Genomic DNA, 23,774 nt, shown 5'->3' with positions numbered 1-23,774 from the left:
TTTCTGCCTGCATATATTGAACTTGTGACTGAATTATTTAGGGTTAAGGTGACAAATTGGTTGGTTTGTCATTGGAAGGAAACGTAGCCAACATTTTTCAAACCCATAGAACCATTAAGGTGGCCCTAGCAACAGTGTTTTTCTTGATTTTCATTTTTTTAAATTAATGATGATGCTCTCGGGGCTCACAAGTCATTATTTGGTGGAAGTAACAGTGCTTGGCGTCACCATACATCAATTATTTATTCACCAGAGTTAGCAAGAAGAACACATTACTATTTACTTTTATCATAATTCAGATCTACGTGTCACGCCTGAAAAAATCTAAACAACTGTTGTGGAATCAATGTTGACAAAATTCAAATTTGAAGTCAGCATGGAAATGTCAAGTAACACTTGGATTAAGTTAATGTGTCTGGGATCCTACTTCGAGCGAATAGCAGCCTAGAGAGAAATATAATGAATTTCTGGAATTAACTGCAGGCTCTGTCTTGTTGAGTGTCTTCCCATGCTGGGAGGTCAAGCCATTGTGCAAAATAGATGGTGAGAGCTATTTATTGCTTGAAAATATGTATGTTCCGTGATGAATTTGAATTATGACCACAATAAGAGAATTCATATTGGTGTATTTATATTTTCCTTATCACTAATATCTCAGAGCACATTTCTGTGCGGCTTCTAGAGCCAGAACATCGTGTTTAGAGTTCAGTATTTTTTCAAAACTTTACAGATCATATTTGATCATTATATCTTATTGGTTTGCAAAAAAATTAAAAATTATTTCAGGGCCCTGCCTTTCGTTCTGTCAAATTACTACCTTTGATATTAATTAGTCATCTGAGCCACAAACCAAAATCCTCAGTGCACTGAATCATGAAGCAAAGCCTACCGAAGAAAAACCTGGAAAAATTCACTTAGGACTCTATCACAATCAGAAATTATGAATAATAGAATCTAATATAATATCAGAATTTCTTACCACACTGATACAGGTGGCAAGTCCTTTAAGACAGATCTTTCACAGTGATATGGAAAGTTCTGCAGCTGTTTATTAAACTGAAAAGTGTATGATCTGGGTGACAGAGGAGTCAATTTCATTGAGGATTACAAGAAATAATTTGGAAAAAAAGGAAAACAAAGCAGTATGTGCGTCACATTGTATAGGAATATCAACACAAAATTTCCAGGTGATAAAAAGTTGCACTAAGAGAGAATATCAATTTTAAATTAATATGTGATTTCTCAGTCATATTTGCCTTACAGACACAGTATATTGGAGTTTTATTAGATGTATTGTTTCACCTAATACAGAAAAAGTTATGGGCAAGGGGCATGTTGGTATTGAGCCCAAATCAGACCCAATTTATTTTTTGTCCAATGGAATCAAACTACAAGTTTGGTGGGCGGTGTGGGGGTGGGGGGTTGGGGGACATTAACACATAAATAAAGTCAAACTTGTAAAATAAGAGCCACCTTAATGCGTACTTTCAAACAAACTGCCTTTATTTTAATTGTGCTTTTGTTGTTATTTTATTGGAAGTTTTAGTTTCGTAAAACAGTAGGAGGTTTGTTGATGACGTAATTCCGCCAGAGCTAGCAAAGGACTTGGAAGAACAGTTGAATAGAATGGATAATGTCTTGAGGGGTTGTTATAACATCAACATCGACGCAAGAAAGACAAGCGTAATCGAATGTAGGTGAATTAAATCAGTTGTTGCTGAGAGAATTAGGTAAGGAAATGAGCCGCTAAAAGTAGCAGATGAGTTTTGATTTTTCGGAGGGAAAATGACTGATGATGAGTGATACAGAGTGGATGTAAAAAGCAGACTGGTAATAGAAAGAAAATAATATCTGAAATATAGAAATTTGACAACATCGAACATAAATTTAAATGTTAGGAAGATTTTTCTGAAGGTTGTTTGTGTGGAGCGCAGCCTTGAACGGAAGTGAAACATGGAAGATAAACAAATCAGACAAGACAAGAATAGAAGCTTTTCAAATGTGGTGCCACATAAAAATGCTGAAAATTACATGCCTAGATCGAATACTAAAACGAACTGAGAAGGAAAGAAATTTATGGGATATGCTGACTAAAAGAAGGGATCGTTTGTTAGGAGACATCCTGAGGCATTAAAAATTGACAATTTGGCAATGGATGTGAAAACTGTGAGATAAAAACTGTTGAGGAAGATCGAAGCTTGACTACAGTAAGCTGATTAAAATGGATATAGGTTGCAGCAGTAATGGAGAGATGAAGAGACTTGCACAGGATTGACTAGCGTGGAGAGCTGCATCAAACCAGCCTCCAGACTGAAAACCAGAACAAGGACAAGGGTAAATTATTCAGACTCTGTCCTCTTGAATCTAAGGTCACGTTCTTTCTCAGATAAGTAAGTGATGCAAAACTTTCTTTGAGCAGCCCACAGAAACGTGTTATGTAATTATTAGGCTGTTAGTGGCGTACCGAAAGGCCCGAGGCGGTAGTTGAGCGTGACGAGCAGGACCCCTCGAGCCGCCAGGTAGTCGGGCCCGTACATAAAGCGGCTGCCGGAGCCGATGGCGAAGGCGCCGCCGTGCAGCCACACCATGACCGGCCGCGGCTGCGTCACGTCTTCCGGCATCTGTGGGGGAGGAACACTTCAAAAGAGACGCCACAGCGCTTAAACAGTATCTTTTCATACTGTATGCACTATGGCTTCCCCACTGCGTTCAGTTTCTGATAATATTTCGCTAACATCCCAAAATATTTGAAGAATCTCCAGCAAAAGTCCGGTTTCTCTTTGAAGAAAACAGTATACGTTGAATAACAGGTTGTAAATACGCTCTAGAAATCACTAACAGAAGAAATATGACTAGCAAAGGTTCTTAGGACCTCAAAATTTAATAGCTCGGCCGAAACACGCCGGACATGGGCCTCGTCACCCCAAAGAGACGTCATGCTGCTACTTGAAAATGACCTCAGTTTGCAGTAGAAGAGGGTCCACAAGATTTTCAAGTGTGCTATAGCCATCTGAGGTCACTCGTTGATTATTAGATCCCTAGAGCTACCAATTTTCAAAGTAGTGCCAGAATTTTCTATAGGATAAAGGGCAGATGATGATTGGGGGCAGAATGCAGGCCGATAGTGAAATTATCAACCTATTCATATTCATTGTGACCTGAATAAGTCACATTGCAAAGAGCACCACCATAACATCGCAGTATCATCACCAGCCGAAATTACATCCTCCACACACTACGGGTTAAACATCTCATTGGGCCAGCAGTGCACTCAACACTTGCATCAATTGAAAAGAGACGAAATCACGACTCTTCAGACTACACAACACGCTTGCAGTTAACGACCTGCCCACTGTCTATATCGTCTGGCCCGTTGAAGATATGCAACTTTGTGTGCTGCTGCGACCAATGGTCTTTCTCGAAGGAACCGACTCCAAATTTAAATTGCATGCCGTTTCCTTTGCAACATTCACTCGAAAACTCATTGAGACAGACGTACATTCACTAACAGCAGAAAATCCTCTCTGGTTCGAAAATCAGTCTTCAGTCCTGAGACTCGTTTGATGCAGCTCTCCATGCTACTCTATCCCGTGCAAGCTGCTTCATCTCCCAGTACGTACTGCAGCCTACATCCTTCTGAATCTGCTTAGTGTATTCATCTCTTGGTCTCCCTCTACGATTCTTACCCTCCACGCTGCCCTCCAGTACTAAATTGGTGATCCCTTGATGCCTCAGAACGTGTCCTACCAACCGATCCCTTCTTCTAGTCAAGTTGTGCCACAAACTCCTCTTCTCCCCAATTCTATTCAATACTTCTTCATTAGTTATGTGATCTACCCATCCAATTTCAGCGTTCTTCTGTAGCACCACATTTCGAAAGCTTCTATTCTCTTATTGTCCAAACTATTTATCGTCCATGTTTCACTTCCATACATGGCTACACTCCATACAAACACTTTCAGAAACAACTTCCTGACACTTAAATCAATACCCGATGTTAACAAATTTATCTTCTTCAGAAACGCTTTCCTTGCCATTGCCAGTCTACATTTTATATCCTCTCTACTTCGACCATCATCTGTTATTTTGCTCCCCAAACAGCAAAACTCTTTACTACTTTAAGTGTCTCATTTCCTAATCTAATTCCCTCAGCATCACCCGACTTAATTCGACTACATTCCATTATCCTCGTTTTGCTTTTGTTGATGTTCATCTTATACCCTCCTTTCAAGACACTGTCCATTCCGTTCAACTGCTCTTCCAGGTCCTTTGCTGTCTCTGACAGAATGACAATGTCATCGGCGAACCTAAAAGTTTTTACTTCTTCTCCATGGATTTTAATACCTACTCCAAATTTTTCTTTTGTTTCCTTTACTACTTGCTCAATATACAGATAGAATAGCATCGGCGAGAGGCTACAAACTTGTCTCACTCCCTTCCCAACCACTGCTTCCCTTTCATGTCCCTCGACTCTTATAACTGCCATCTGGTTTCTGTACAAATTGTAAATAGCCTTTCGCTCCCTGTATTTTACCCCTGCCACCTTCAGAATTTGAAAGAGAGTATTCCAGTCGACACTGTCAAAAGCTTTCTCCATGTCTACAAATACTAGAAACGTAGGTTTTCCTTTTCTTAATCTAGCTTCTAAGATAACTCGTAGGGTCAGTATTGCCTCACGTGTTTCAACATTTCTACGGAATCCAAACTGATCTTCCCGAGGTCGGCTTCTACCAGTTTCTCCATTCGTCTGTAAAGAATTCGCGTTAGTATTTTGCGGCCGTGACTTATTAAACTGATAGTTCGGTAATTTTCACATCTCTCAACACTTGCTTTCTTTGGGATTTGAATTATTATATTCTTCTTGAAGTCTGAGGGTATTTCGCCTGTCTCATACATTTTGCTCGCCAGATGGTAGAGTTTTGTCAGGACTGGCTCTCCCAAGGCTGCCAGTAGTTCTAATGGAATGTTGTCTACTCCCGAGGTCTTGTTTCGACTGATGTCTTTCAGTGCTCTGTCAAACTCTTCACGCAGTATCACATCTCCCATTTCATCTTCATCTACATCCTCTTCCATTTCCATAATATTGCCCTCAAGTACATCGCCCTTGTATAGACCCTCCATATTCTCCTTCCACCTTTGTGCTTTCCCTTCTATGCTTAGAACTGGGTTTCCATATGCGCTCTTGATATTCAAACAAGTGGTTCTCTTTTCTCCAAAGGTCTCTTTAATTTTCCTGTAGGCAGTATCTATCTTACCCCTAGTGAGACAGGCCTCTACATCCTTACATTTGTCCTCTAGCCATCCCTGCTTAGCCATTTTGCACTTCCTGTCGATCTCATTTTTGAGACGTTTGTATTCCTTTTTGCCTGCTTCAAACTGCAACCGATCACTTTTTCGAAGTACTTGTTTATTCCAAAAGTCAGTTTTCGAACGTTTTCAGGTTCATCTTCAGATGAAGCTCAGGAGGTCACGTGCCTCTTCAGTAGCGAAATACTGGGTGCTGCGTCTGTGAAAAGAAGATGTAACATGCTTTAATGTATCGCCATGAGTAAATTTTGTGGGGAGATTTGGATCCAAACAGGAGTTCTGCACGTAACTGCCAGACTATGGCGGATGTGTAATAAATGTAGATCCAATAGCTTCCATTGTGATTGCAAGTTGGTTACAACCACTCAGTCTTCATTGGATATGAATATACAAAGAGATTATTACGATGTTTTACCAGCATCTATCATGTACTGTACAAATGGTGCTTGAAAAAATATCTTCAAACTTTGCTCAAACACACTATTTTTTTTACATATAATACAGTCGATATATGGTGGAAAATATCTGCAGAGAATAGTGGCTGTTTATACGTACATCTTCTTTATATTTAACAAAATAGAACTTCAAATGGACACTATCTCATTAACATAAACTGTAATATTAGAAGAACCAGAGTATGTTTATTGCAGCTAAATGATAACACATTCTAAGGAAAAAAACCGGCGCACCACGAAAGAGTTATCCGAAGGGGACTGAAACCGGTATATGATATATACAAGTACAGGCGGACAAATCATTAAAAATTTCGGAAAAATTGGACGATTTATCGAAGAGAAAGAGCTTCACAAATTGAGCAATACCTCAATAACGTATTCGTCTACCTCTGGCGCTTATGAAAGCATTTATTTAGCTTGGCATTGTTCGATAGAATTATTGGATGTCCTCCTGAGGAATACCGTGCCACAGGTGTGTAAGATGGTCAGAATCCTGAGATGGTTGGAGGACCCTGCCCACAATGCTCCACACGTTCTCCATTGGGGAGAGATGCGGCAACCTTGCTGACCACGGTAGGGTTTGGCAAGCACGAAGACAAGCAGAAGAAACTCTCGCCGTGTGGGAGTGTCCACTATCTTGCCGAAATGTAAGCCCAGGGTGGCTTGCGACAGGGAAATAAAACGAGGCACAGGATCTCGTCGACATACCGCTGTGCTGTAAGGGTACCTCGGATGACAACCAAAAGGGTCTTGTTATGAGAAGATATGGCACCCTACACCATCACTCCTGGTTGTCGGACCGTATGGCAAGCGTCAGTCAGGTTGGTATCCCACTGCTGGTTGGGACGTCTCCAGACACCTTATCGACCTGGAATCTCATTGACTGGACTGGAATTGTCTTCAGTGATGAGTCCCAGTTTGAACTGAGCCCCTATGACCAGAGAAGACTTGTCTGGGAACGGCTCAGTGGGCGATGGGAGACCAACCTGACGGTCACCCCCTGTATGGTTCGACAATCTGGGAGATTGTTCAGGACCATCCCCTATACAGTCTGACCACTTGGAGTGATTATCCAGTGCGCCATTTCATTTCATAGCAGGAACGTTTTGGTTGTCATCCGCGGCACCCCTATAGCACAGCGGTACATCGACGATATTCTATGCTCCGTTTAGTTGCCCTTCATGGCAAGCCAGTTTGGGCTTACATTTCAGCAAGATATTGCTGCCCCCATACGGCGAGAGTTTCTACTGCTTGTCTTCGTGTTTGCCAAACGCCGCCTTGGCCAGCAATGTCGCCAAATCTCTCCCCAATTGAGAACGTTTGTAACAGGGCCCTCCAAACAGCTCTGAATTTTGACAATGTAACGCTTCAGTTGGACAAAATTTGGCGCGATATCTCTTAGGAGGACGTTCAGCAGCTTTATCAATCAATGCCATGCCGACTAATTGCTTGGACCAACACGTTATTGACATTCTCAATTTGTGAAGCTTTTTCTCTAGAATAAATCACCCAGTTTTTCTAAAGCCTTAACCATTTGCTTGTCTGTACATGTAAATTACTGTTCTTGACTCAGAAGTTGTTTTCAAATATGTATGCCTTTCAGATAATGTCATTGAGCTTTTATGTGATTTTATAGCTAGGAACATCGATGGAATTCATGATGGGACATGTGGGACAGTTTGGTTTGTGAATTTTAGATAGTGATTTCAATTTTGGTGCTGATACGTTCATCACTATACAGTGCTTCGCTTCTGTTGGTTTGAAGAGGGAGTTGCCGTTTTTAAGTAGTTTTTTAACTTTGTCTTGGAATTCGATCTTAGGGTTGTATTCCATTCCTTTTATGTTTTTATTTCCGAAAAATTCATGAGTGTTGATAATATAAGCTCATTGATATGTTAACAGCTGTGTTGCCCTTGTCTGCTGTGACAGCAATGGAATTTTTGTTGGAAGTGTCTTGTTTAAGTCATATAACGTCATTTGTTCATTATTCATCCTATTGCACATTTTGTTCTCGTCTGCATTTCTCATAATAATGTTGTTTGCCTTATGAGCTATAGAATTTTGTTGATTGTGTTTTCGTCTGACAGTTGTGCAAGCTATTTTTGTGCTCACTATTGAATCTGTAATATTTCTTTCATTTACTATGGGAGCAAGGCGTTGTTTAAGAGCCTTAATTCGTTACTGTTAAATCATATTTCTATAGCATTTATCACTTTGTCAAACAATTTATATTCTACTTGAGAAGAGACTGTTATGGACTTTACTGCATCCTTTGAAGTAAGGGCATGTATCTTTTCCTAATGCCAAAGTGAGGTGATAGTAGGTTCCTTGTTGACATGACTGACATCTAGAAAAAGCATGAATACATGAGCAATACGGTTATGCCTTAGCTACAGGTGCATGTTGTATAGCTGTGACCTGAAGAGATATTTCTTTTAGTAAAGAGACTAGTTTTCTGATTTTAACCAAATCATCTCTCATCTTTTCTTTTTTTTTCATTTTCGCTGACACATATTTGAAAATAGCTTCTGTATCAAGAACAGTTACGAGATCGTCAGTAGCATGAAGGAATTCCCTATCTCAGCCACAGCTAAATTTGAATGTCTTGATACAGTCAACATATACAGGGTATCCCATTCATCTTAACCACCCTAAATAACTGTTTGTCCAGATGAAAATTACAAAATGTTTGAAGCAAATGTTGTTTAGCCGTCACGGGGACATCTATCAGCATGATTGCCTTCGTTGTAGCTTTGTTTTTTAGAAAGATATGAATAGCGGTACGACTTTTTTAAATTGCATCCTGTATTTTTTATTCGGTAATTCATTTCCTCTCCTAAAGACCTATTCAAAAATGTATCACAGTATACCACTGACTGAAACACAACATTATAAATTACATAACACAACAGTGATGTTGACGCTACCAGCGATTAGTGCAGGTACTCGGGGTAATGGAACATATCAACGTGCTGACGTTGACAGAGGACAAATGTGAAGATAAGTAGAATATACACCCGTCATTCCGTCGACCATCGTCAGTTGAAGAGTTGTGTGAGTAGAATGTACACCAACGAAGAAATGGTAGAAATGCTACTCATCTATGGGGAATGTAAGTTAGCAGAACAGTGATAGCAATACTGTTTTCTTATATACGGGTACATTTACCACAGTAGTTTAGTCCTTTTAAATACTGTTGCGTAGAGTAGGAATACAGTAAAGGCTGCCCTTCCTACAAATCACTTCGGCATAACGTTTCTTTTATTGTTGTTGTTGTTGAAGGTATGCGAAATGCTACGCATGCAGCGGAACTGTACAGAGAGCGATATTCTGACAAGAATCCACCTTCCCGACGGATGTTTTCTCGTCTTGTTGCGATGCTTCAGGAAACCAGAAGTTTTAACCCCCGACAACGCAATCGTCGTTAACACTCGCATAGATGGAGCTGCCGAAGTTACTGTTCTCGCTTCCGTTGCTATGAATCCACATGTCAGCACACGACAGCTTGAACACGAGATTGCATTCCTAAAACCAGTGTACATCGTATTCTAACACAATACTGGTTCCATCCTTACCATATACACCTACGTCAAGAATTGCATGGGAATGATTTCCAGAATCGTGTACAGTTCTGTCAGTGGGCACAGCAGCAAATCCTAGCCAACCCGAACTTCATCTCCAACGTTCTATTTACCGATGAATGTTCCTTCTCAAACAAAGGACAGATAAATGCAAGGAATATCCGTTATTGGTCCAGCGCAACTCACTATGGCTTAGACAGGGGGAACATCATCGTCAGTGGAGATTTACGTCTGGTGTGGAATGCTTGGTAATACAATTATTGGCCCTTATTTCATCAATGGTAGTCTAAACGGCACAGCGTATGGCAGCTTCCTCAGACGAATTCTTCCTCCTCTTCTGGATGAAGTGCCGCTAAGAACCAGAATGCTTATGTGGTATCAACACGATGGATGTCCAGCACGTGCACGTCGTGTTCTGAACCAAAGGTATCCTGCCAGATGGATTTGGCGAAGAGGAACAGTTACTTGGTCTGCTAGGTCTCCTGATTTAAGTCCTCTGGATTTTTTCTTTGGGGATGCATTAAAGACGTTGTCTATCGCGATATTCCAACAACTCCAGAGGACATGCAGAAACGTGTCGTGCTAGCTTGTCATTCTCTTCAGCAGGCAACACTGGAAGCAGTAAATAATTCACGAGTGCACGAGTGTATCGGTGTCCAGGGTCACCACTTTGAGCACCTTTGAATGTTCTACTCCTGGGCATTGGTACAGCAGAGTCAAAGTCAATTTTGTGTTATGTTTTTTATTGGTTTCCATTTGTTTCCTGACAGCTCCAGTGAGTTGTCGAGTTTGTGATAGCAGGCCCAAAGTCAGAGTAGTGTTATGTAATTAATAACGTTGTGTTTCAGGTGAATGGTACACTCTGATACATTTTCGAATAGGTCTTTAAGAGAGGAAATTAATTACCAAATAAAAAATACAGGGTACCATTTAAAAAAGTCATATCGCTGATCATATCTTTGTAAAAAACAAAGATACAACGAAGGCAATCATGCTGATTGATGATCCCTTTACGGCTAAAGAACATTTGCTTGAAAAAATTTGTTATTTGCATCTGGACAAACAGTTATTATTGTGGTCAAGATAAATGGGACACCGTGTATACGAACATACCTGTCAAAGAAACAATAAATATAATAAGAAATAATGTACTTAAAAATAGAATAATCGATAGAGTTGAAAACTACAAACTCACAGATATTCTGGAACTTGTAATAATACACAGCTACTTCCTGTTGAAGAAGTTGAATAACAAGTTTTACTTTTAGGAAGATGGACTGGCAATGGAAAGTAGTCTTGTAGGCTTGCTATCAAAAATGGGTATTAACATTCTTGAAAACAATTTTATTAAATTTCAAACAAAACTGAAAGCTAAACTGCTTTACCACAGATGCTACGTTGATAATACTGTTATTGTATTTACTGGAGCAATGGTAGAAACACAAAGTGTAGCCGAAGAGGTTAATAAATTACTCCACGTTATTCAATTAAATGCAGGACATGAAAAACCAGATGACATGATCTATCTCGATTTAAAAATCTCAAATAAGCATCAAAAACATAATCTTCAGATTTCCAGGAAACCAACAACTACCATTGCTGCCATTGATAATGCTTCGTGTAATCCAGACCAACACAAATAAGCATTATTCAGAATGATGGCTAATTGCAAGCTTAATAAACCAATCAATACAAGCAAAAGCTATAATAAAAGAAAAGTTATAAAATCAATTACCTCCAGTTATGGGTACAATTTTTTTGTATTAGATAAACCAATCCATACAAAAGAATCAAAGCAACAAACTGCTGACCAACCACCTATTAACAAGACCACCTTCATAAGTCTACCTTTCCTAGGGAAGAATTCATATCGAACAGCCAATCTGTTTAAGACATATGACATAAAAATAACCTTCATAAAAATAAGCTTCACAGCAAGATTCAAAGAGCACATGGATGCACTCCATGCCACAGCCTGAACAAATGCAGTTTTGCCACACACCTTGCTCAAAACAGTCATTCCACAAACAGCATAGACGAAACAGGACCTCCAGATACTGCACCTTGCTAACAAAGGTGTGGAACCTGACCTTCTTGAAGAAACTGAAATCTTTATCAACACAGATATAGCATGAGATTATCTACTCCATGGTCACATTGAACTGAGAAACAAATTTTTCCTTCAGAATGTCGAAGACTTACTAACTCAAAACAGCTCATCAGTTAAACAACCAACACTCCCATCCCCTCCTTTCTATTCCTCTTTTTATATTCCATGTAGATTCATGTCGATATCAGTAACTTACAGTGGACTAAATTCCATATTATGTATCTAAATACCCAAGTGTTGTATTGTTAAAATAAATTAATACTCATATACATGATTACACACTAAGACAAAATAGAACGACAAACCATGAATGAATTATTTGAATGCATCGGTAATTGGCTTGCAAGCTTGCTGGCAGAAATATATATTAACAGTCTTGAAAACAACTTTTTTAAATGTGAAACAGAAGTCGAAGATAAACTGCTTTACCACATATACTATGATGATGGTACTGTTATTGTATTTAATGTAAGGATTGTAGAAATAGAAAGTTTAGCTGAAGAACTTAATAAATAATACCACAAAATTCAATGCAATGCAGAATATGACACACCAGATGACATGAACTACCTTGATTTAAAAATCTCAGCTACAAATCAAAAGCATAATTTTCAAATTTTCAGGAAACCAACAACTACCATTGTTATCATTTATAACTTTTCTTGCTGTTCAGACTAACGTAAAAAAGCGTTCTTCAGATTGATGGTTAATCACATGCTTAATATCCCAATGGTACAAGCAAAAGAAAAAGGAACAAAAATTATCACATCTATTGCATCCAGTTATGGGTAAAACATTGCTGTGATAGATAAACCAATCCACACAATACCCACTGCTGAACAACCATCTATGAATGGGAAACCCCTTTCATAAGCCAGCCTTTCTTGGAAAAGATTTTATACCAAACTGCCAAGCTCTTAAAGACATATGGTGTAAGAACAACCTTCTTCAGTAACAACAAAATACAAAATAGAATCATTCACAGCACCAGAACCAGTATGCAACAATATAAAAAAAATCAGGTGAGTACAAATTCATTTGCAGCTGATGTCCTAGCTTCTACACTGGACAATCTGGAAGAAGCTTTGCAACAACTTTCAAAGAGCAAATGGATGCTCTCCATCTTAACAGCGTGAACAAATGCAGCTTTGGCACACTTCTTGCCCAACACAGTCATTCTGCAAACAGCATAGAACATAACATCAAGATACTTCACCTTGCTAACGAAGCTATGAGGCTTGTTATTCTTTAAAAAATTGAAATCTTTGACAACAGAAACACAGCTTCAGACTACCTACTGAATGACCAGATTCCTTTAGAATTTCGAAGAGTTATTAACTGAAAACAGCTAGTCATCCAACCAATCCATCTTCCCTATTCATGCTGTCCCCTCTGTCCTTCACTTTACATCTCAATTACATTCATGTTAATGTCAATAACCTATCACAGAATAAATCCTGTATTGTGTACCTAAATATCGAAGTGTTGTATTATTAAAATAAAGTAATGTTATAATTATTATGATTTAACTACGATTAACAGAACCTGGTTTTCCTAATATTGCATGCCATGTTAATGTAAAAGCAGAAATAAGGGATCAGTTAATTTGAAGTTTTGTTTTTTTTTTTTTTTAAATGTAAATTGTATGTGTATCTAAATGACTGTAATTCTCTACAAATATCGTAACTTCATTTTACATTTGAGCCCTCATGTTGACACCAGTTCTGATCAAAGTATTTGACGACACATGGACTGTATTATATGGAACGAAAAATCTTGTAATGTCTCTGAACAAAGTTCATTATAATTATCTTTGTTTGAAGGTCTTTGTAACAAGCGCCAGTTGTACAGCACATGCTGGATCCCCTTGCCTGGCGTATTTATGCAGGATGTCCCAGAAGGAATGGTCAGTATTCAGGAATATGACAGGAACGATCATACGAAGCAAACATGGGCTCTAAAAAGTATACCTTAATGCCTATGAACACTTCTTCATCTTCATTATTATGAAACAAATCTCTTCTACGGCAAGCCCTATGCTTTTCATATATTAAGAGGCACGTTTAAGAAGTTCTGCCATGCATAAATATAAATTTTTAATACTGTGTTTTACATGTCACCTTTTCCCTGTATTCAGCTGGTATCGTTGAGGTTGCGTCATGCATTGTACCAAATTATACAAGCTGTGCTGCTTCTCAATTAATTCACGTACATTTACTGAAAACCAGTCAATCGTATTATAGATAGTTCCCCATATTCTTCCTTCTCCTAGTGAATCTGTTGTTGATATTTCTACAGTGCTCTCATCATCAGCAAACAGAATTTTCTGCTTTTTGGTATAATATTAGAGGTTATTTATTAGTAATGTTAATAGTACAGTATTCAGTAACTACAATGATTTACTCCAATCAGAAAACGATCTGTGATCCACACTGAGAGAGCTTCTGAAGAAGACTCTGCTATCTGTTAGTTAATTAGTTGGTTAATCAATTAATATTTGTGTGTTTGTTGCCATTAAATTTAAGCTTATACTGAATTAATTTCTTTTTCTTGGTTTCTGCCAGAAATGCATTAGAATCTAAGACTTCGATGAATTACAGAAATTTCCAGTTATAAATTTAATTGGGTGATACGTGAAATGGTGGAGTGTCCATTCAGTGCAAATTACTGCCGAGAAGCAAATTCAGAGTTTCTTATAATCTTACTGCCGCAGTGATGTTCGACCATTACTGAATGCATTACATTATTCAAACTACAGAGACAGGTGCTCAATAATTAATCTGTTCATAATTATTCATATCCTATCATTTAGGGTATCTGACGACAACATTAGCCAATATTGTAATCGAAGTATGTAGCGAAAGTAATGCATTATTTTAAGAGTGAGTATAGCGACAGTACCAGGAGACCAGGACTTCATAGTCTGCTTGAAAGTTTAACAAATCGATGACAGTTTAGTGTAAGAGAATTTATTATGCTCTAGATTCTTGAGGATGCAGTAAGACTAACACAAAATGGATTATATTTTCTGTTACAACTTCCGACATATACGGCAACGCTTGCTTGTTTTGTCTGAAATGCTCTATTTTTTTCATTATACTGAGTGATTGATATTTTCTTTCTTTCTTTTTTGTTACGTTTCACTTCTGCACAGCCTCAGATATTTTACTGTGATGAACTTCTATTCTTTTTTGTGGTTTAAAGGCTTTGTGTTCATTAAATGTGACTTATTGAAGCGAGATGAAGATGTGACGGATCTAAATTATTTTTGTCGCTTTTCGTGTCGTCACGATACGATTCCATCGTTTCAGTCTGTTGTAATAGAAGCCAAGAAGTAAGAAAAGGAAAGGAGAAGGAAGTGATATCTTTCATTTCATTGTAGCTAAAAACCATGTTGATGCATATGTTCTAGAAAAATCCGTGCTGTATCCAGCCATGCAAGTATTCGTGCAGAGACGGCAGAGATCATCCGTGCCTCGTTGGCTGACACTAGGCCTTTGGCGTACCAGAGATGATACTGCGCGAGCAGGTCGCTGCAAGATAAACCAACGGCCACGAGATTTTCCGTTTTAATTGTTAAGTAATAATGGTAGCGCCCTACGTTCGTCTGAATTAATGGTTCAACTATGATACTGAAAGAGGGATCAGTCAGCGACTATCGAGAAGCTCGGCAGATGGCGAATTTGGGTCGGTAAGATGACATATGTGCCAATGCATATGAGTTTGTAGCATTCCGTCTTCAGACCACGGGTGGCCTACAGGGACCATCCGACCGCCGTGTCATCCTCGGAGGAGGATGCGGATAGGAGGAGCGTGGGGTCAGCACACCGCTCTCTCGGTCATAAGATGGTATTCTTGATCGAAGCCGCTACTATTCGGTCGAGTAGCTCCTTAATTGGCGTCACGAGGCTGAGTGCACCCCGAAAAATGGCAACAGCGCATAGCGGCCTGGATGGTCACCCGTCCAAGCGCCGATCACGCCCTACAGCGCTTAACAACGGTGATTTCACGGGAACCCGTGTATCCACTGCGGCAAGGCTGTTGCACTGCATGTGAGTTGGGGCACGTTAACAAGTGTCGTCATCGATACCTACCTGACGCAAAATTGTGTCGATTATTTCGTCAGTGCGGAATTTTCGGCAATTTTGTTTAAATTGTATAGGAGGCTGTTCTTGGACTGAGCTGTGTTTAAAATGCAAGGTTTGGAGAGTGCAGTAACTGGTCTAGGGCACGATGAGCGTATTTACTTTCTGATGTTGTCGGACTCCTCGTATTTTGCGTGACATTTGACGAAAGATCAAGCGATTTTAAGTTGGTACAGGTTTACTGAAGAGTACCTTGTACGCTATATCAGTATTTGATATTAGAATTCGTGGGTCGTTAAAATACGACAATACTAAAGTTTTGAATTCAGATAGTTTGTCTGAAGTGGTCCATGCTGTGTTGCAATTGATATTAGTTAGGGCACACGCTACTGCATTTGGGAGTTACAAACGGTTAGGGAAGATTTATGAAGGCACACTCTAACATAGTTAAGTGTCAACCGTTAATGTATATGTTTTTTTTTTGAGTATAGAATCATACTACAATTTACAACGTTGTTGTGTATTTGGTGTAATTGTTCAGCCAGCATTATTCTCAAAGCTTTTCTGGATCGGGGAATGCAGCATAGGAAAACAGATTCGGAGGTGTATTATCATAGATATTTTTCCTGTAAGTATTGTTAATGCCGTAGCGACATTGCCCTAGCTGGAACATTTTAAAACAGAAAATCCAACTGAAGCTATTATTTCTGTACACAATTGATGAGTGACTATACATTTAGAATTTGCTAGTGGGTACCTAGGATGCATTTTGAGCTTTTTATTTTTCATCTCACTTAGTGTGGGGCTGTTAGCTTTTTGGAAGTAGCTCATTCAAAAACAACGTTGATCATTGTAAAGCACTTAAATTTAAAAAGGAAAGAAAAAACTTCCATTAGCTAAAAATAAATTTTAGTCCCTGAATTATCATTTACCCACGACGATTTTTCAGTTGCTGGTTTTGAAAGGAATGAATTTAAATGGAAAGCAAAAGTTATAGTTCTGGCATTTAGCAAGTACCGTAAGCATGCTCAAGTCAGCGATTGGTTCTAGAAAATTGAATTGAGAATAGTTAAACCGAAGAGCGTCATTTCAGAGACTAGGCCCTTATGACTTGAAAAGATTAAAACAATTTCATAAGAAGCTGGCGCTGAAATACTGCGTTTAATTAGATACTAGAGTTGGCGAAAATATTTGTCAAAGGTTGATCAAGGGAATGAACTAATATATATCTAAAGATTGTATTAAACATTCATGAGTAGCTAAACAAAGAACCAGTGGTTGTGTCTAAATAAGTTTATTTGTGTTATCTTAGTAACACTTTGTGTCTCTGGAATTTGATGTCAAAATATATTACGAAAATACTTTAATTCTGAAACTTTTCAACAGTTTATGGGTTTGTAAAAAACTGGTGGTATATAAATGCTTAAGTCTTAACTACGATGATACTGAAGCTCACATTTTAATTCGAGAAAAGATGTTTCATTTATTTAAGGGATTATTGCTACGTGTTAAAGTTGCGTACACGTATGATACATATACCAAGTGAATTATTCACAAAAAAACTGTAGAGTAATGTAAATGATGCAACTTAACGTCAATTACTGTGTTATTCAAATATCACTGATGAGTGTTATAGTCAAGCAGACGCTTCATTAATAGTGAGTTGGTTTGTGCACTCACTCCATTATATGTGGTTGCTTCTTTTTACGAATAAGATTAAACTAAATAAGGTCCATTTAGTCGAAGGTGTGCAGTAGAGCTGGAAGATACAATTATCAATTAGATCAAGCATACGATTACTTATTGGTCATGTAGTTGCTCATACAGTGTTTCTAGGGATGTGTTCCTCAGAGAAGTTGTATAGATTTCTACAGTGCCTCTCCATGAGTAATTACTGAGTTTATTTTATTTAAATTTTTTTCTCGATTTTCTTGTGTACTGGGACAGGGTGGTACCTGAACGTTTTAAAAGGGCTAGTTAGGTGGACACTCGAAGGCCTTAATTCCGGCAAAGTCCAAGGACTTTAGTACCTGTGGAGGAAACAGTGATCTTAGTCTCGGATTAGATTATAAAAGTCAGCATTTTGGTCACATGCTACATAACAAACCTGATAACCGGTTTCAGCATTGCAACCATCATCAGATCTAAAAATTACAGAAGTGATATGTAGGTACTTAGTCATTAAGTGTTGACAATACTGATTGCATGCCTACCTGTCGCTTCGGTAATTTTTAGACATCTTTCCGCTGCAAAACCGAAACCGTTTGACAATATTTAATGAAGTAGGACATGACTAAGGCACCGACTTTTATATTCTAAATGTGTTGAAGCCATGTTCACATACGCAGAGATCCTTTAATGAATTTTGTATTATGGAATGAAGACATTCTAACTGCACTTAAGCTACATTTAATGTAGGACGTATTACTGAGACAGCAGAATCTTCCATGAGTATTGCAGACTTAGAGATAGTTTTTCTCTTAACTGGCAAAACGTCCATACTTCATCAAGATTATAACATATTAACGGAATGAATGAAGATAGATTGTCAAAAGCAGATAAGGCTTTAAAAGCCATGAGGATGAAAAATTCCTGGCAGTCAGAACAGGCATTTTTTCTAGACCATAAAATGTAGAGATGAAAGGGCAGTGAGACTCTCACTACACTCTGCAGTGTTGCGAATTTATTGAAGATGGCGTTTCAAAGACGGTGGCCCTGTATGTGGCAACATCTCACTGACGTCAAAGAGAGAAATTCAAATTTTGGTGGGAAAATAAATGAACTGAGATACCTTCACTAACCTAACTCCACTTACCTACGCCCTCCACTCCCCATCCCTCTCCCATTTGGAAATTGGCAGGAAAAGGACTCTTTCTACGCTGGGTGGCCAGATAGGATGGACGCCAGTGTTTATTTCGTGTGCAGTGTGGTATATTGTTTAGTTAAACAATTTGAGTAGCCACTCATTAAGCACTAGACAGTAGCTCGATCTAGTGTGTTCACCTCAAGGTCTGGAGAATAACTGACCTAATTCACAATATCACCACCCGAGGCGGCTGTGTACCCTCCCCCTCCCCTCCCCCTCCCATCCAAGATGGCGGCCCAGGAAAAAATGGCGGGAAATTTGCTCAATCTGCTTTGAGCTGCTGGACTGGGTGAACCACATGACAGTAGGTTAATATAGCATGCACAAGTCATTGTTTAAACAATTTGTATAAGAATGTTGTTAATTTCTGAAATAGCAACATACCTCAAAATAGCCACTGGTGTTTAAACAATTTGGACACTGTTAAACAATGTGATACTTTTTTTATTCCAGTAGCAAAAGGAACCGCATAATTACACTGCCACAGATCATACTAAACATGCCTGAAAAACTTTTTCACAAGCACTCCGTGCACCAGTCACGGCCACTGTAAGCAGCCACGCGCTGGATGGCTCCATATTGGCCGCTGGCCACCGGCAACTGCAGGCCCGTACTAAGCACTACCTGTCACGCTGGAAGTACCTCAGCCTTCCTCCTCATCCTGGTGCTCTTTCTTTCCTTGAGGCACACAGATACCACTTGTCGTTGAACACACTGTTTCAGGAATTATTAAACCTGGTGTTTAAGCAATGTGTGAAATATTGTCACACATATATCTTAAAGATGTCACAAAACTCTGCAAGTGCTGTTGCGTTAGAAGGTGTGCCACAGGGAATATTAATTAAACAGTTCGCTTCACAAATTGAACATACATCACAAAACCACTGCACGAAAATGGCTCAAATGGCTCTGAGCACTATGGGCCTTACATCTGCGGTCATCAGTCCCCTAGAACTTAGAACTACTGAAACCTAACCAACCTAAGGACATCACGCACATCCATGCCCGAGGCAGGATTCGAACCTGCGACCGTAGCGGTCACGTGGTTCCAGACTGAAGCGCCTAGAACCGCACGGCCCCACCGGCCGGCTACTGCACGAAACACACTTGCACACGAACCACTGTGAGCGCTATAGTTAGAGCTGTGACCATCTCCAGACTCTGGAATAACATGAATATTTACTTTCTAAGCTATGTCAATGAGAAATGATTCATCAATTGCAAATTAGTTTACCTATCCCTAAAGCGATATCAGCTGCAAAATCCGATTTTACACACCAAACGACGGTATATGGAAGTCGACATAAGTATCTCTGTAACACTGCACTTTTCGAGTTTTAGCTGCTTGTTTGAAGGCACAGCCAGAAAGAGAAAAATTTCTGAGTCCTACAGCTACTTTAGTGTTCAACGGTTTTTTTGAAACGCTGAATGGGCTTAGTATATATTTGCTGTTGGAATCAGGGATGCTAAGGCTCTTATTTTTTATTTTCCTCACGTCTAGAAGCACACTTGTGTCTGCCAGTCTGTAGAGGCTCCTACGCCCTGCTCATGGGATCTCTTATGACTCTCTGACGTGATAGAACTTCCTGTGAGTGGAGCATTCTGATTGGTTCTTACTGAATTTACCCGCGAAATTGCCGCTGCTGATATGGACAAATTACTAGAATTGCAGCAGCAAACTTTCTGCACAATTCGAAAACCATACAGCACTCACATTTGCGCTAACAGTTAAACCCTGCAAAAGTGATTTAAAGAACATGAAATACGAAAACTACTGCCAAAGACACTTCCTCTGTTATGTTGCCCTGCTACTGCTTCAATTTTTCAGCGTAATTCCCATTTTAAACCAGGCTATATCACCACCATAACATGACGATGTAGTAAACACTATTCGTAGCCTCCACCATACAAAATGCACATGTGCCTCCTGCATATAGCTATAGATCACCAGAAACTCGCACATATACCACAAAGACTGACCGGTCCCACAAAAACATAAACACACGCACCGTATATAGTTGCAGCACTAGATATTTCCCACGAAGTCGCTCGGTCATCCACTGTAGTCAGCGATCACGACGCAACAGCCCCTGCACATGCTGACCAGATGCGCAACCAGAGTGCCCTCAGCAGACAGTGTTCACTTTCCGATCTGGTCTGTTTGCTGCTCTAGTTTCTGCAACGGGTTGCGATCATCTCCAGACTCTGAGATTACAAGAACATATTTATTTTCTCACGCTCTGCGATAATATCACACCATTTACGTAATATTTGTCTATGTCAACCGCATAGCAGTATGCAACCGATCGTTTGCACAGTATAATTCCGGAGACAAAGAGTGGAAATTACATCTCTAAAAACCAGAAACATTAGCACGGTTATTACGGGGGACGTGCTGAATACCACTGAGTAACTAGCAAGTTCTCTCGTCTGCGAAAATTTTTACTTGAAAAATCGAAAATGGCATTTTTTAATGAATACGATGTGAATGACATAACAGATTGCAGATCATCCTTGCACTGTACAAAGCCAAGTAAGGTTTTAATACATATAAAAGTATATATTTCTCATGTATAGAGAACCATCAAATGTCTTCCGCCTATTTTTCACCATCTAGATGCACATAAGAACACATCACAATCGACGTTCTCTCAACTAAATAAAAACGGGAAATGTGTAGAATGGCCGTACGAGCAATCAACGGCTCAATTTACATGGGAGGGAATAATTGTCCAGCGCAAACACTCACGCATATTGTATCTTCTCAAATTTCCACAGAGAATACTTGCAACACACGCGATCGCGAAGGCTGCCCAACACATACTGAGTATTAGTTCAGCTGCACGTTTGTATTGTAGCCTGTCCAGTTTGGGCGTCTCTGCAACGGCTCCCGCCGGAAGCCGGAAATATCAGTTCCTTCCGGACACAGGTTACCTCTGACATGAACCTACACGCCAGGCAGAATCGCCGTAGGAAACTAGCCACATATTTGTCAATGTAAGTACAATTAAATATAACGATCGTAGTGCCAAAATGCCGACATTCGACAATGAGTGAAGTATCGGAAATACCTCCACCTGATGACTGTGTCTCTGAAAATAGCAGTATCTATACCGTTCTTATTACTAGACATAATCTTTCCACGTAAAAGTTTTCATATACTCTTACGGGTATCGATGCGCTGAAATTGCAATTTTCCACGTCAAATCCATAATTCCTTTACGACAGGACGTAGTCATTCTCTTTACACACGTCGGAACACTGACCAAAGTAACTTTATATTCCAACAAATAGTTTATAAGCATGCCGATCACAGTGAATCTATCACACACACCCTAAGAAGTATAATACTTAGCCAATAACTGAATGCTGGTGCCGCGCGTCATTAGCCGAGCGGTCTGTGGCGCTGCAGTCATGGACTGTGCGGCTGGTCCCTGCGGAGGTTCGAGTCCTCCATCGGGCATGGATGTATGTGTTTGTTCTTAGGATAATTTAGGTTAAGTAGTGTGTGAGGTTAGGGACTGATGACCTTAGCAGTTAAGTCCCATAAGATTCCACATACATTTTGAATGCTGGTGGCACCAAACAATACTGAGAGAAAATCTGTGATGAATGGACATGCCCCATTTGTTTTTCTTGCGAGTTGTACCAGTGTGTCTTAGGAAGAGAGACATAAACGTTTTATAAGCGACCAACTATTAAAAACACGATCGCAACGACTGTATGAAAAGTGGTCTTGGTTTCACAGGCGCACACAAGTCTCAATAACGATATCCATGTTAAAAGATATACAAACTTTATAAATGGAGGTATGATATTGATTCCAAAGCAAATGGTCTTCCACCCAAATACCACGACATTGGGTAGAGACGATGGTCGCTGGGGTGTGTATAAATAGACAAGAGGGGCAGTTACACGTCGCCGGCTATGTAAGCTCGTAATAAAACACCATTCTCAACGAATTTAGAGTGATTCGGCTAAGGAACGTGGTATTAAGCCGATATTTGCAGCTCCCTTATGTCGCCGCTATATATTTCTCACGCTAACAAAAAGTATTTGTAACGCTTTCTATCTCGATGCTGTGTCAGAGGCTCTGTGATATATCCACTGGGTTATAGGCGAGGGAGGATGGTGGTTAGTTCAGAATGATCACGTACAATAGATAGTGCGCTATGTGACGAGTCACTTAAAAAAATGCAACGCTAGATTGATGTCGTAAGAAATATAGAAAATCCTGTGACCAAACCTCTGGCTTTCCAGATCTATAGTGTTACGCTTTCTGGTAGATATGCTGTCTGCAATTTGGAATCAAATTTCTCCATTCAACCACATACATGCATTGGATCCTATGCAGATGTCTTTCAGTGATTACAGCCACTAGTTAAATATTTTCGTTGCACTCAGTGGAAATCGGGAGGATGGGTGGAATAGAATATTTAACGTGGATGACCACCAAATGTACAGTAATAAATTTGTGTATGTTGAATCACAAATCCAGTTGTATTCCCAAAACCAGTGTATTTGGTCATAGGATTTTCTACTTTTCTTTCGACCTCAATCTAGCGTTGCATTTCTTTTAATGTGATTGGTCACATAGGGCCCCATCTACTGTACGTGATCATTCTCAATCAGCTATCATACACCCCCGCCTATAACCCAGTGGATATATCGCAGAGCCTCTGACATGGCATCGAGATAGAAAGCGCTACAAATACTGTTTGTTACCTCGAGTAATATCTAACGGCGGCATGAGGGAGTTGCAAATGTGGGCTTAATACTACGTTTCTCAGCAGAATCACTTTCTAAATTCGTTGAGAATGGTGTTGTATTACGAGGTTACACCGCCGACGACGTGTACCTGCGCTTTTGGTCTAGTAGTGCACGCCCCAGCGATCACCATCTGTATCCAGTATCGCGGTATTTGTGTGGAAGACCACTTCATTTGGAAACGATATCGTACCTGGATTTATAAAGATTGTGTAGTATTTTAACATGGATATCGTTAGTGACACTTGTGTGCGGCCGGCCAGAGTGGCCGAGCGGTTCTAGGCGCTACAGTCTGGAACCGCGCGACCGCTACGTTCGCAGGTTCGAATCCTGTCTCGGGCATGGATGTGTGTGGTGTCCTTAGGTTAGTTAGGTTTAAGTAGTTCTAAGTTCTAGGCGACTGATGACCTCAGAAGTTAAGTCCCACAGTGCTCAGAGCCATTTCAACCATTTGAACTTGTGTGCGCCTGTAGAATCAAGACTGCTTTTTATGCAGGGTGACAGTAACACAATCGTTGCGATCGTGTTTTTAATAGCTTGTCGATTATAAGGCGATTATGCCTCTCTTCCTAAAACACACTAGTACCACTCGCAAGAAAACCA

The 23,774-nt window shown here is 39.7% G+C and overlaps 1 protein-coding gene across 1 annotated transcript in view; it reads right to left on the bottom strand.

Moving 5' to 3' along the window:
• The window catches only part of LOC124775452 (juvenile hormone esterase-like), a 188,368-nt gene that overhangs the window by 103,318 nt on the left and 61,276 nt on the right, over positions 1-23,774 (bottom strand). The window contains exon 4 of the mRNA XM_047250284.1: positions 2,465-2,621. Coding sequence (XP_047106240.1) covers positions 2,465-2,621 — 157 coding nt within the window. The remainder of the gene's footprint in view (positions 1-2,464; positions 2,622-23,774) is intronic.

Source organism: Schistocerca piceifrons, chromosome 2 (genome assembly GCF_021461385.2).
Source record: "Schistocerca piceifrons isolate TAMUIC-IGC-003096 chromosome 2, iqSchPice1.1, whole genome shotgun sequence".
In the NCBI taxonomy this organism is placed as follows: domain Eukaryota; kingdom Metazoa; phylum Arthropoda; class Insecta; order Orthoptera; family Acrididae; genus Schistocerca; species Schistocerca piceifrons.
The sequence above is the reverse complement of the archived record's forward strand: the minus strand, read 5'-3'. Positions and strand labels throughout refer to the sequence as shown.